Raw genomic sequence first — 14,054 nt, forward strand, 5'->3', positions numbered from 1 at the left:
TCTGTCTTGCTTTTTGTCAGACGCTCTGGGCTGTAGAATACTCTTCTCTCTTCTCAGGCGGCAACGCTAGGGTGGATGATGGGCAATGGGCAATCGACGGCGACGCAGCGGTGGAGCAAGCGACCAGTGGCAGGATCATGCCGGCGGCACTCCATGGATCGTACGACGCTGGGTGCTTCTCTGCGGTGGGATGCTAGGCGGAGATTGCAGTGGTGGTCTCGGGTTCTTAAGTTGAAGGACGTAAACTCTTGGAGTTCTCTCGCTCCAAGGTGGCAAGGCACAGTGTTCTGGCTTGCTGCGTGGTTTGGGTTTCTCCGGTGAGGTGAGCTCGAAGGGGTAACCTTGTGGTGGTGGTGGTTTGCCGGCGAGGCTCCTGGGGAGAAGGATGAGGATTGTGGCAGCTATATTTTATTTTTGTTTTTGCTTAAAGTTATGTTTTTGGTTAGGGTTTTGGTTAGGTTTTCTTTATCATTAGCATGTCCCTACTCCGTTGAGCTAGGGTTGGGTCAATTTGAGGTGCCATGGATGTGGTGTCATTCCTGGGATGAATTGATTTAATTTCGATGTTATCTTATAGTCAGTGTGTTGACGAGCGATCCTTACACGTGGTCTGGTATCTGTGGGACACAGTGTGGAAGAGGGCGTTGGTTTTTCTGGCGATTGTCCATAAGGTGGTATCAAAATACTCGGGATTCCTTGTAGCCCGAGAGGTTGGGCGTTATAGGTGGTTAGGGGTTGGGCCCTTTCGGCTCATGGAGGTCATTCATGATGACGGACCCGTAACTGGTTTAGGTTTTAGGGAGGAGAGTGGGGAGTTCATGTCCACCACCGGTCATTCTGGTATGATGTAATTTGGATTATTATCAATAAAGGTTTCTTAATCTAAAAAAAAAGTCTCATGCAAGTGTCTTCAACATCCTAACAAAAAAAAAAAAAAAATCTCACGCTTTAGAATCTTAGAAAGGGAGAGGTTAGATTGCAAATCTTTGAATGTGGTATGAGTTAGTGATGGTGAACTATTGGAGCTATTTCAGAATCGATGGATGAGATGCATAACCAAATAATGGTAAGCATATTTAAACATGCTCCTTTTGCAGAATGAGTTTTCTCACTATTAATGGATTAAGTACATGAGTGGTTCAGAAATTAGGTCCAAGTTTGTTATTGACATTTGATTTAAGGTTTCGAAATTAAGAAATTGGGTTTAGGGTTTGATTATTGATATTGGATTTAGGGTTTTCTTTTATATCTACTGAACTGGAACTTACATACCATATAAAAGTATAGGGTTACTTACAGACCATATAAAAGTATAGGGTTACCTCTTTTTGCGTTTTATTAAGTAACGTTGTATTTAGTACAAGGTTACCTCTTTTTGTTTACTAGGTTTTACATTAAGTAACTGCAGTTTTAGTTGAGCCTTGAATCATCATCCGTTAGATTAACATTAAGTCAAGGACTAAAAAATCGAGATTTTTCAATTTTTTTTCTGAAGTCGTTGGAGACTATGTGCTCTCTGCTAGGGTTTAGCGCAGCACCTATCGCCGCTCTTCCTTCAATGGAAATTCTGGCGTGGAATTGTCGCGGCCTCAATAATGATGCCGCTATGCAAGCATTGAAGAGGCTGATCCAACAGAAACACCCTTCAATCGTATTCCTTTGTGAAACAAAGGTGAATGACTGGGAGTACATGAATGGACTGCGATTGCAGCTAGGGCTTTGGAACTGCGAGGCAGTCAGGAGTGTCGGTCAATCAGGCGGGCTTGCTATGTTTTGGGCGGATGGTTTGGACGTCCGTTTCTGATCGAAGCCGTTGAACCATATTGACATTGAAGTTTGGGCAACGGATGGTTCTCATGTGGGTTGGAGGCTGACAGGCTTTTATAGCTATCCGGTGACTGCGGAGAGGCACACTACCTGGTCGCTCCTCCGTAAACTTGCTGATGAGTCTTCCCTACCGTGGCTGGTGCTGGGGGATTTCAATGAGTTATTGCATGCTTGGGAGAAGGAGGGTGGTCCAGTGAGACGGGAAGGCCAAATGCAATTGATGCGAGATGCGTTTTCTTATTGTGATATATTTGATCTAGGGTTCCGAGGGGGACCATATAAATGGAGGGGGACTGGTGTGTGTAGCCGGTTGGATACGGCAGCGTCGTCTGCTTCTCTGGTCAATATTTTTCCGGCCTCCTATGTTATCCATCTCCCTTCGGTGCACGGGATCACGTACTAATCCTGGTTGGAGTTTGGGGTGTTCCACCTCCAGTGCTGCAACGGAGGCAGTCTCGGTTTACATTTGAGAGCTTCTGGACCACACATGATGGGTGTAGGGAGGCGGTGAATACAGGTTGGGCGTCATAGGTCTCTGGCAGACCTATGTTTCAGGTTACGCGAAAGATAAGGCAAACAAGGTTCTCTGTTAACAGTTGGCAGAGAGAGGTGTTTGGGAATCGAGGGCATGAAATTGAACTGATTAGGAGCAGGTTGCAATCCCTATTGAATCAACCTTTAGCTGATGGCAGCCAGGAGGAGAGTATGGCGCTAAACTTGAAACTGGACAAGTTGTTGTTTGATGAGCATGCGTATTTGGAACAACGTTCAAAAATTACCTGGCTGAAAGACGGTGATAGAAACACCAAGTACTTCCATCGTAAGGCTTCAAATCGTCGACCTAAAAATAGGCTGATGGGCTTATTTGATTCTAATGGGGAATGGCAGTCTCCAGAGTCAGGCTTGGAGCAGGTTATCCTTGATTATTTTTCTGGTATGTTTAAAGCTAGTGAGGCTAGGGCCAATGATTTGTATTCTGCTGTTGACTTAATTCAGCCAAAGGTTACTGCAGCTATGAATGGTGATCTTTGTGCCCCTTATTCGGCGGGTGAGATTAAGACTGCTTTATTTCAGATGTACCCAACCAAGGCCCCAAGGCCAGATGGTATGCCGCCCTTGTTCTTTCAGGAATATTGGGATACAGTGGGTGATGATGTAGTTCAGGCTGTGCAAAATTTTTTGCATACTGGTCAACTTTTGAAGGAGATAAATTTCACCCATATCTGTCTGATTCCAAAGGTCCCCAACCCGGAAACAATGGTTGACCTCTGACCCATTGCTTTGTGCAATGTTATCTATAAGATTTGTCCGAAAGCAATTACTAATAGGCTGAAGAGGGTTCTGTCACATCTCATCTCCCTTTTTCAGAGTGCTTTTATCCCAGGTCTTTTAATTACTGATAATACGTTGATTGCGAATGAAGTTTCTCATTTTATTCATAATTGTCAATCCAGCTCTGAAGGGGTCTTTTCCCTTAAGTTGGATATGAGTAAGGCATATGATCGTATGGAGTGGAAATTCTTGGAGGCAGTTTTGCTCAGGTTTGGCTTTGATGAAGCTTGGGTGCATATTATAATGCAGTGTGTTACCACAGTGAGGTATGCTTTTTCTAATCAATGGCAAGCCTAGAGGATATTTAACTCCTGCAAGAGGATTACGGCAAGGAGACCCTCTCTCTCCATATCTATTCTTGTTATGTGCTGAAGTCTTTTCTGCTTTGCTTGTGCGTAAGGCGGAACGACAGGAATTGAAGGGTATTCGTATTTGTCCTGACGTTCCTATCATCCACCATCTTCTTTTTGTGGACGATAGTTTGCTTTTTGGGAGAGCTACTTTGGAGGAGTGCCACCATATTAAATCAGTTCTTACAGACTATGAGATAGCCTCAGGGCAGCAGGTGAACTTCTCTAAAAGCAGTATTGTTTTCAGTAAGAAGATGAATGTTTCTTTACAAGGACAGCTAGCAAATTCTTTGGGTGTGAAGATTGAAGCTAAACATGATAAATATCTAGGGTTGCCAACTTATTTGGGTAGGAATCTCACTAAACCATTTGCTTATATCAAGGAGCGGTTGAGCAAGAAGCTTGAAGGTTGGCAAGGAAAATTATTGAGTAGTGCTGGTAAGGATCTACTCATTCGGGTGGTTGGTCAGGCCCTTCCATCCTATGCAATGAGTTGTTTCCTTTAACCACGTACTTTGTGTGACTCTCTTAATCAAATGTGTGCCAGATTTTGGTGGGGGTGTAAAGGCGACAATCGGAGAATTCATTGGCTTTCTTGGGAGAAATTGTGCAATTCTAAAGCTGATGGGGGAATGGGATTCCGTGATTTATATGCCCACAACTTAGCATTGCTTTCTAAGCAGGGTTGGAAGTTGATTAGATATCCTGAGTCTTTGGTGGGAAGAGTGTTGAAGGCTAGGTACTTTCCATCTACCACCTTTTTGACTGCTCCAGTGGCTAAGTCTCCTTCTGCTTGATAGAGAGGGATTTTTGAGGCCAGAAATATTTTATTGCGTGGAATTCGTTGGCAAGTGGGTGATGGTTTATCTATCCGGATTTGGGAGGATCCTTGGGTTCCCCGACCTTTCTTGTTTCGTCCCTTTGTCCGTCGGGCTAAGGGGCCGATTTGGGTGGCTGATCTTCTTCTTCCCGGTGGTAAGTGGAATCATCAGACTATTTTGGAGATGTTTGATCATGGAGATGCTTCTTTAATTCTATCTATTCCCCTGAGTCATAGAGCGGTCCCTGATAGGTTGGTTTGGCACTTTAATTCTAAAGGTCTTTTCTCTACAAAAAGTGTGTATAAATTGGCAGTTGACTCTTCCTTGCTTGATTATGGAGTTGTTGCAAGTTCTGTAGGTCACCCTAGCATTTGGAAGAAGTTATGGGATGCTAATGTGCCTGGGAAAATTAAAGTGCATGTGTGGCGTGTTTGTGCCAATATTCTACCTACTGTTGATAAACTTCGCTCTAAGAGGGTATTTCTTGATCAAGGTTGTTGTTTTTGCAACGATGGAGATGAGTCTGTGGAACATATTAGTCGTGATTGCAGCTTTGTTGGGAATCTACTTGGCTGCTTCCCCGGTTTGATATCAGTGCTGTCAAGGGGTGTTAGAGTTGGGTCTATGTTGGATTGGGTAGCTCGTTGTGTCGGTATGCTCTCAAGTGACAACTTTGCTCTTCTCATGATGGTGATTTGGAGTGTTTGGAAAGAACACAATAACAGAGTTTGGTCAGGTACGTTTCTCTCCTTGGCACAAGTCTTCAATCAAGTGCGAAACTACTTCTGGGCTTTCAAAGCTACCTTACATGTGAAGGTGGGTAGAATGCGAGTGGTTATACCATGGTCTCTTCCACAAGAAGGTTGGCTTAAGGCCAATGTTGATGGGGCCTTTAGCAGTGTTACGGGGTATGGGGGCTTCGGTGTGGTAGTACGCAATTGGAGAGGCCAAGTTGTGGGTGGAGCGTGTTGTAAGGTCGAGTTTGCTCAGTCTGCACTTATGGTTGAAGCCCTTGTTAGTAAATATATTGGTCTAATTGCTATATTTATAATAAAATCAAGAATTCAATTATGCAGATCAAGTAACAAGTAGAAAGCATAATTCAAATCAAGGTAAACCAATAAAAGTTAGAAAAACCTTAAATAATATGGTCGAGTCTAGAACTTGGTTCTATGTCCTTAAGACGAAATTGCCTCCTCATCGGTGCTTCAAGGTTTTAATGGCAAACGTCTCCCAGGATACAACGACCTTCTTCTTGTGGTAGTAGCACTCCAAACCTCAAGAACAGCGAACTTAGATTGTGTATGAACTCTCTCTTGAAAAGACTCAATTGGTTTTCAAGACATTAGGAAATACTCATATGTAGAAGGAGAGGAGGAAAGATGAATTCAAGAAGTAATTTTCAGAATATGGTGTAGCAAGTGTTTTATAGATGTAAGGTGACTTTTGGAGGAGAGATGACTTTTCACCAAAAGTTTTCTTTTGTGATCAGTCATGACTTATCATTGCATAGTCATTTACATTTATTCAACTTCACACATTTTCACTATATTAATTATTCATCCACAAATTATGGAAAATAAATAACTTAATATTAAATTTTCCAACAATCCCCCACATGGATGAAATAATTAGTTAGAGAGGAACTTTCAAAGGATGGTGCGCACGGACATATGAGAGAGTTCAGTTGAAAGAATACCGCATCAGGATAGGTAGCTTTTGGCCTTGAACCTTCCTTAGTGAAATACCATCGGATTTACTAGCCAATCAGTGAACGTGATGTCTTGAACTGTTCAGCCATTTGTGTAAACCAAGACAATAGTATTCACACAATACCTTTTCATACATATCTAGTTCTACGGTTGTGTCCTTCCGGCCATGGACAACACCCGGTATTCATGAGTGCTTTAGAAAATTCAGCCTTCAAAATTCTCATAGAAACGGCCTCATTTCACACTCATATAGGTGGCTTCCTATGAAGAGTATCTTTCTATACCCCACTTGAAAAATCAAGCTATAGGAACCATTAAAAGCAAAGCTTACCCTAACTCATTATGCATTGTTTCATCATCATAGGACATGGGAAGAGATTTATCTCCACAATGCTACTCCAAAGACATCCACCATTTAGTTGTCCCTTTGAACCTAGATCTTGGGATCTCCAATCAACTAGGTTGGGTATCCATGATGGTGACTTTATGTTTTAGGCTTATATCTCATTCCTTTCGATGATCAACTTACTCTCTAATCAAACTTCGATTCAAATAATCAGGCCCACTTGTTTGATTATAACTTCATTCCAAATCAAATTCAATAGATGAAAACTAATTCCATTCGAGAGTAGTTGTTACCAAGTCAAGTCTTCAATATACTAATCGAGACTTACTAATTACATCAACTAAGATAGAAATGTTTAATTTAGACACCCCCACATTTAAAAGGCATTTAAAGGAAAGCCTCTAATCTTTCCATACGTTACGAGATGTCCCATTACATGATATCATTTAAGTAACTCGGGGCAAAGCATCCCTTAATAAGTTAAGGTCCTTACGAAAGTCTTAGTAATTACTCCACAATTTTCTGATGCATATGATCCTCATCGATCACCATAGATGTCATCTAGTTCTCTTTTCTCGTCCTTCTTTTCTCTTCTAAAGAAATAGTGTATTCTTTATCTCTTTAGATTAAAAGGTAGAAACCTTACGTTTTTACCATGGCTTACTATGGCCAAATAACGTATCTGGTTTAATTCATAACTCTATGGTGATTACCATACATCCGTATATACTTTCTCTTTACTAGTGGAGATTCCAGCAAGCAGCATTTGATTCATGAATTCTTACTTATTAAAAGCAACGTTCCAATGCTTTTCCAATCATCAACAGAAGCATTATGCTTCAAGTATTCAGTGCATGATGATTAGTAATCCGATACTACTTTTCCAAATTCTGGAAAGGGTCAGCGCACACTGATATCATGAAAAACAAATATTGGTGCAAGCAAATGTAGACATACATTTTGACAGAATATGTAATCATTCATGCGTACGTTTTGAACATATATACATGTGCAAGGTGCGATTTTATGATCTCAGATATTATTTTATATCAACATAATCATGTTTGCATAAGTTAACCGTCAAACTCACATAAACCATAATACCAAAGCACATCCATATAGGTACTTATATATATACATATATGTATATATGCAAGTGATTATTAAAGTTCTAAACGATACAATTCTTGTAATGGCAGTTACATAGTCATAATAACCGTTCAGTCCTTAATTAAGGTTACACTATATTTGCTATCTTTACAGTACTAGACAAAATTCATATTCATCTTCTTGTTCGATTACTGGTAACAGACCACACAGTAAAATATGATTCTTACAGAGGTCTCTATCCTCAAAACCATGCATAACTCAGAGATATTAAAATAGAATGTTGACATAGATAGTAATGCATGTCCACGTATGTACAGATATTGAAACACGGATATAGCAAATGACCAAAAATTTCGTCTTAAGATTGTTAGTAAATATATTGGTCTAATTGCTATATTTATAATAAAATTAAGAATTCAATTATGCAGATCAAGTAACAAGTAGAAAGCATAATTCAAATCAAGGTAAACCAATAAAAGTTAGAAAAACCTTAAATAATATGGTCGAGTCTAGAACTTGGTTCTATGTCCTTAAGACGAAATTGCCTCCTCATCGGTGCTTCAAGGTTTTAATGGCAAACGTCTCCCAGGATACAACGACTTTCTTCTTGTGGTAGTAGCACTCCAAACCTCAAGAACAGCTAACTTAGATTGTGTATGAACTCTCTCTTGAAAAGACTCAATTAGTTTTCAAGACATTAGGAAATACTCATATGTAGAAGGAGAGGAGGAAAGATGAATTCAAGAAGTAATTTTCAGAATATGGTGTAGCAAGTGTTTTATAGATGTAAGGTGACTTTTGGAGGAGATATGACTTTTCGCCCAAAGTTTTCTTTTGTAATCAGCCATGACTTCTCATTGCATAGTCATTTACATTTATTCAACTTCACATATTTTCACTATATTATTCATCCACAAATAATGAAAAATAAATAACTTAATATTAAATTTTCCAACAGCCCTAGCTGCCAGGGCAGCGTGTATGTTGGCAATGGAGCACCATCTTGTGCCTATTGCCTTTGAGACTGACTGTCAGTAGCTGGTGCTCGCTGTTGAGGCAGGGGAGGGCGAAGATACATCACAAATTGGTAGATTAGTTGATGATATTGCTTTGGGTATTAAATCCTTGCATGGTTCTACACTTTCACATATCTGTCGCAAGTCTAATGGGGTAGCTCATAAACTTGCTCAAGTTGCTTTGCATTTAAACTATCACGTTGTATGGTGTGGTGATGACCACCAATTCTGAGCACACACGTTGCTCACCAATGTACTCACTAGTTTCATATTAATGAAATGTTTGTCGTCTTCCCCTTCAAAAAAAAAAAAAATCATCCGTTAGATTATCTATTTCTGCGTTTTATTTCAAAACTGGTCTAATGAGCACACAGTTCAATGAATATAACTATATAAGTGTTTTAGATCTATAAATCTCTGGTTGCCTTGAATTTTTTGACTACTACATTGAGATCTATTGCTTTTTTATTTAGAAAGTTGCACTTATCTTTTCCTTTCCTTTTGGCCAAGCAACTAATTTGCATTAGTTTTTATTTGATTGCATCAATTTATATTTTCAGCAGCATTAATTTCCTTCAGTAACAAATAAATCCTAGCAAGCAGCAGATGACCACGGGATAAGGTACCATGGTAGATGGAAGATAGATATAGCAAAGCCTTTTGCTCCTCACCTCCAGCACCAACTCCTGCAAATATAAAATCTTACACAACTTAAAACAATACTGTGAATAAAACAAACAAATCAAAAGCTGACAAGGATCAGTTTTGTGCCATATAAATTTCATATATAAATACCTTTAAGTTCAGTAACAGAACAGTACAAGATTTGTATTTCAATTAAAAGTTCCTTCAGCATATATTACAAACCTCAACTAAACCGAGAATATGAATCAATGCATGCATAAATTGAATGCCAAGGAAAATGTAAATAACGAAAAAACAAAGGGCTAAATTCAGTTTACCCCCTCCAACTTAGGGGTAAACATCAAGTCAGTCCCTAAATTTTTTTTTTAATCACGATCGTCCCTGAAGTTCTGTTTTTCATCTCCCTCGTCCAAAATCTGAAAATGGCTCGAACCATGATGTCATATGATGACGTGTCCCCGACATAGGGACCCACTTTTCAGACTTAAAATCAGCTAGAAGGGCAAAATAGACATTTGAAGCATTTTTTCCTCCAACATTTAAAATAAACACAAACTAATCCCTAAAACCATAATATGATTACCAGAAGTGGCAGAAAATGATGAGAACAAATTACCTTAGCCTCCAAAATGACCAGAAAATGTACAGAAAATGAAAAAAAAAAAATTTGCCACAAAGTAAAGGCAGACCCGAAATTACTAAAATGAAAGCTGTTAATATTGAAAGATGTTCATAATTGGCAACCAAATAGATGCATAAATCTGTTCTACCTCCAAACCCACAAAATAAACAGTTTGGAATTAGTTGCACAAAATTATAGGTCTAATCATCTATGCAAACGATTAGACCTAGCAACCTTGCATACACAGCACAAGGTTGCACAAAATATGGCAACATGCATCTCTAAATCCTAACCTCGGTTGCCAATCCCATTTACAGAACATTCACCTATTTCCCAGCATTCTTTGCATTTTCTCGGATCCTTACAGAGGACCTTGATGAAGCCTGTGCAGAAGCAGATTTACTCTTGCTTGATGATGCTTTTGGTGGTCTGCCTTTGGCTGTACCAGATGTGGCTGCTGATTCAGTTGATGGTTTTTTGGCTGCCTTTTTTGCATCTCTCTTTCTCTACAGTAATAAAGTTGGTTATAGAATCAAAGAATGACCATGTAGAAAAATCCAACAAACAAACAAGAAAGAAAGTATCAGTTTACCTTCAGATTTTCAGCTTTGAGCTTTGCATTTGCTCTAAGCTCATTCTTTGTCTTCACATGCTTTCTGGTACCTTTAGCCTACAGCCAATAAATTTGTTAGTTTAAACACTTATATCATAAGCAATTTCTGCTAATAACCAATCATAAGCTAAAAACACCTGAGCTCTAGTTGATGATGCCTCTCCTGTGTTTAGCTTGCTCTTCTTTGTTGCTCTTTCCTTGGGTGGAAGGTGCCTATGGCAAGTCGTGACATTGTGTCCCAAAACCCCACAGTTGCTACACTTCAATGATTTCTGAACCCTTCCAAGCTTGGGACCTTCAGTATCCTTCTCAGATGAGTCCTTGATTCTTTTGGTCCTTGGCCTACCAGGCTGTCTGTTGTACTGTGGTGGGAGAATGGCAGGTTCATCACTTGGAATCCACAAGTCCATCCCATTGACTGGCTTGACTGTGTGAGAGTATATGGCCATGTAGGTATTTGTCAGGTAGCAAGCATCCACATAGTCTTCAGGCTTGTGTCTCATGAAGTTGATTGCAGATATGGCATGCTTGCAAGGAATACCAGTTATATCCCATCTCCTACAAGCGCAGGTTCTTCTCTCTAGATCCACCACATACTTGCTGCCTCCAATGCTTTCAACCTCAATTTGGTGGCTGCCAGACCCATATGGTATGCAATCTGTGGCAGACCTAGTCTTGTTCTTGTCCAAAATTTCCCTAGGCCTAGGGCAAATTGGGTCTAAAACTTTACTCATCTTCTCTCTCCTCATTACAATCCTCTTCATCATCTTAACCCTGATGTCTTCAAAGCAAGAAATTACTGGCTTGGATCTAGCAGGTAGGATGAAAGCATTAAAACTTTCACATATGTTGTTCAGAAGCACATCACACTTCAGAATGTTGCCAAAGTGAGCTCTACACCAGTGCGTAGGGTTTCGTCTAGGATCTGAAAAATGACATTTAGTTGACATCAATTCATGAACATAACTAAACACAAAAATAAGTACCAGAAAGCACCAGAATGAGGTAGACATACCAGTTAACCAGTCATATGCTCCAGGATCCATTTGTTTCATAAGTACCAGTTCCTTCCAGTAATAAGCCATTGTAGTGGATTTAGCAATAGCCCAAAGTTGGTCCTTCATCACCTTCCCTGGAAACAGTTTGTTGAAGTTGGTCCAAAGGTGCCTGACACAGAATCTGTGATCTGCTAGAGGGAGAACTTCTTCACATGCAGGCAATAGCCCCTTCTGCTTGTCAGAAATGAAAGTGAACCCATTGCCTTCACCAGTAATATTCAGATCCTTGCTCAATAGTCTCAGAAACCAATCCCAGGAATCCTTGGACTCCATCTCCACCATAGCATAAGCCACAACATATGTTGTGTTATTTGGATCTAGCCCCACTGCTGACAAAAACTGTCCTCCATATGCACTCTTTAAGTGGCATCCATCCAGTCCCAGTATTTGTCTACAACCAGCCTTGAATCCCCTCTGCATTGCCCCTAAGCAGATATACATCCTTTTGAAAATAGGAAGCTGACTAGGATTAGAGAAATCACACTTAATATCAACACTTGTCTCAGGATCAACCCTTTTCAGCTCCTTTGCATAATCCTGAACCCTAGCATATTGCTCCTTAATGGACTTCTCCAGTAGGCTCAAAGCTGCCTTCTTTGTCCTGTAAGCTTATTGGAATGAAACCCTGGCTCTGACCCCAGCTGCCATGGTCTGTTGCAGACACTCTGTGATAAGAAACAGAAGATATGGATCAAAAATCAATAATGACAAACATTAAACAATAAATTTAAGGGCAATCAATTTTTTACCTGTTGAAATGCTAGGGTTCAGCTTGATCTGCTCAGCAAATTTCCTTGTCAAATATGGAGTCTTCACCATACTGTTGTCAAGAACCCTTGCACAGTTATGTGTTCCATTATATGTCTTTATCATCAATGTATCCTCATGTTGCATCTTTGAGGCATACAACTCAAACGGACAGTCATCTGCCATGCATATGGCCCTAATTCTTACCTTGTCATTCTTCACAAATATAGCTTCCCAGCCTTTTTGAATGGCCCTCTCCCTTATAGCAGCTCTAAGGATCTTTGCTGTTGCAAACTTCATACCTTTACAAAAGTGAGGGTCCTCCATATCTACTTTTGGGTTAAACTCAGGAAACCTTTCCTGCACCCCATCATCATCAGAGTCATATTCTTGACCTATCCCTTCTTGATCTGAATCCACTGCCCCAAACATATTCTCATTATCTTCGTTAGTCCCAAATTGATCCTCACTACTCCCATTCACATTCACATTTTCAGCAGCTACAGAAGGTCTCTCTCCCACACCATCATGAACTTCTTGTTCTGTTAACCAGTCAAATAAAAAGTCATCATCTACCCCATAGGCTGCATACTCATCATCATCTGCAGCAGGGTTGTAATCATCATCATCAGAACCATCATCTTCCTCATCTCTAGAACTAGGTTCCTTAAACTGAACATCTTCTTCCTCTTCTTGAATGAAACCATCATCCTCACTGAAGTAATCATCCACCGTATCCTCAAACTCAACCTTCTGCTTTCCCTTGTCAGATGGATCACAGGTTGGAGCTCTGCTAGCCTGAGTTGGAACTTCTTCAGGCTCACTAATCTTCACTCCTATTTCCTTTACCTTCTTCCTATTTGCACAGACTTTAAACCTTCTGCTCTTTCCCACTGTTGGAGTTGTAACTGTGTTTGCTTTCTGATTCTCCTTAGCTCTAGGTGATGGAGGCAACTCCTCAATCTTCACATTTGTCCTCGGCTTTCTTGGTGAATCAAGCAGCTCTTCTATGACAACTCCACTTGATCCAGCCTGACTAAACCCCCAATCAGGTATTTCTTGGTCATACATGAATAGGTCATCTAACTCTACATAATATGGGTCAAGTTCTAAGTGGTCAAGGTACAAAATGACCAGTCTTACATCAGGCACCATGCAGCACATTGTCACCACATCCTTGTCAGTACTTAGCTTGGTCATTGCATCATCTTCACTGCCTATTGAGTACCAGTAATCCATCCTTGTCCCAGCATAAGTAGGATTGATCCCCGAACCATACCATCCACCTCAGTCAATGACATTTTATCCTTGTCACCATTGTCATAGTAGCTTATGCTGCCACCAATGTACTTGCTTTCTTGGTGATGTATATATCCACCATGATACACCTTGATTGTAAAATAATCAGGGTGTACTGCAAATGAAGACAAATTGAGTTATAACAACCACTAAACAACATAGCATAGCAGCACTTGAAAACTACCAGTAATGCAAGTAAGAAGTTTCCAAAAACACACAATAAATACTCAACAACACATGCATAATGGTTCCAACCACCAAAAGACCCTCAATATCAATTCTTTATTAGGACCACTCAACCCTATAAGAGGACCACTTACAGTCACCTTTCTTAAATCCCATTTTCAGCTACCCAACAACAAGCACATGTCTAAACCAATAATAATCACTTGCAGAACTCTATGAAAGAGAATCAGAAAAAACAAGAGAAAAAAAAACCCTAAAATTTGGGAACCCTAACCCAAACCCAAACCCGCAAAATGAGAATCTTCCAAACCATATATGTCAAAACCCTAACCCTAATATAAAAAAAACATGAATTCGAAGCTTCAAGTCC

General features: G+C 40.1%; 1 protein-coding gene across 1 annotated transcript; it reads right to left on the bottom strand.

The window, feature by feature from the left end:
* Window positions 1–10,781: 10,781 nt before the first annotated feature.
* Window positions 10,782–13,840, bottom strand: LOC121050001. Its single transcript, XM_040508519.1, has 6 exons — window positions 13,819–13,840; window positions 13,479–13,613; window positions 12,202–13,416; window positions 11,410–12,060; window positions 10,992–11,319; window positions 10,782–10,821 (listed from the first exon to the last, which is right to left on the bottom strand). The coding sequence occupies exons 1-6, from the start codon at window positions 13,838–13,840 to the stop codon at window positions 10,782–10,784; spliced, it is 2,391 nt and encodes a 796-aa protein (XP_040364453.1).
* Window positions 13,841–14,054: the final 214 nt, after the last annotated feature.

This window comes from Rosa chinensis, chromosome 6 (genome assembly GCF_002994745.2).
Source record: "Rosa chinensis cultivar Old Blush chromosome 6, RchiOBHm-V2, whole genome shotgun sequence".
NCBI classification, from domain to species: Eukaryota; Viridiplantae; Streptophyta; class Magnoliopsida; order Rosales; family Rosaceae; genus Rosa; species Rosa chinensis.

Excerpts from the sequence above, each read along its gene's own strand:
- LOC121050001 (XM_040508519.1), bottom strand. The coding sequence starts at position 13,840 with ATGGGATTTAAGAAAGGTGACT. Across the intron at positions 13,417-13,478 it reads GTCATTGACTGAGGTGGATG|GCAGTGAAGATGATGCAATG; the intron begins GTATGGTTCGGG and ends GGTACTCAATAG. Across the intron at positions 12,061-12,201 it reads GAACCCTAGCATTTCAACAG|CTTACAGGACAAAGAAGGCA; the intron begins GTAAAAAATTGA and ends CATTCCAATAAG.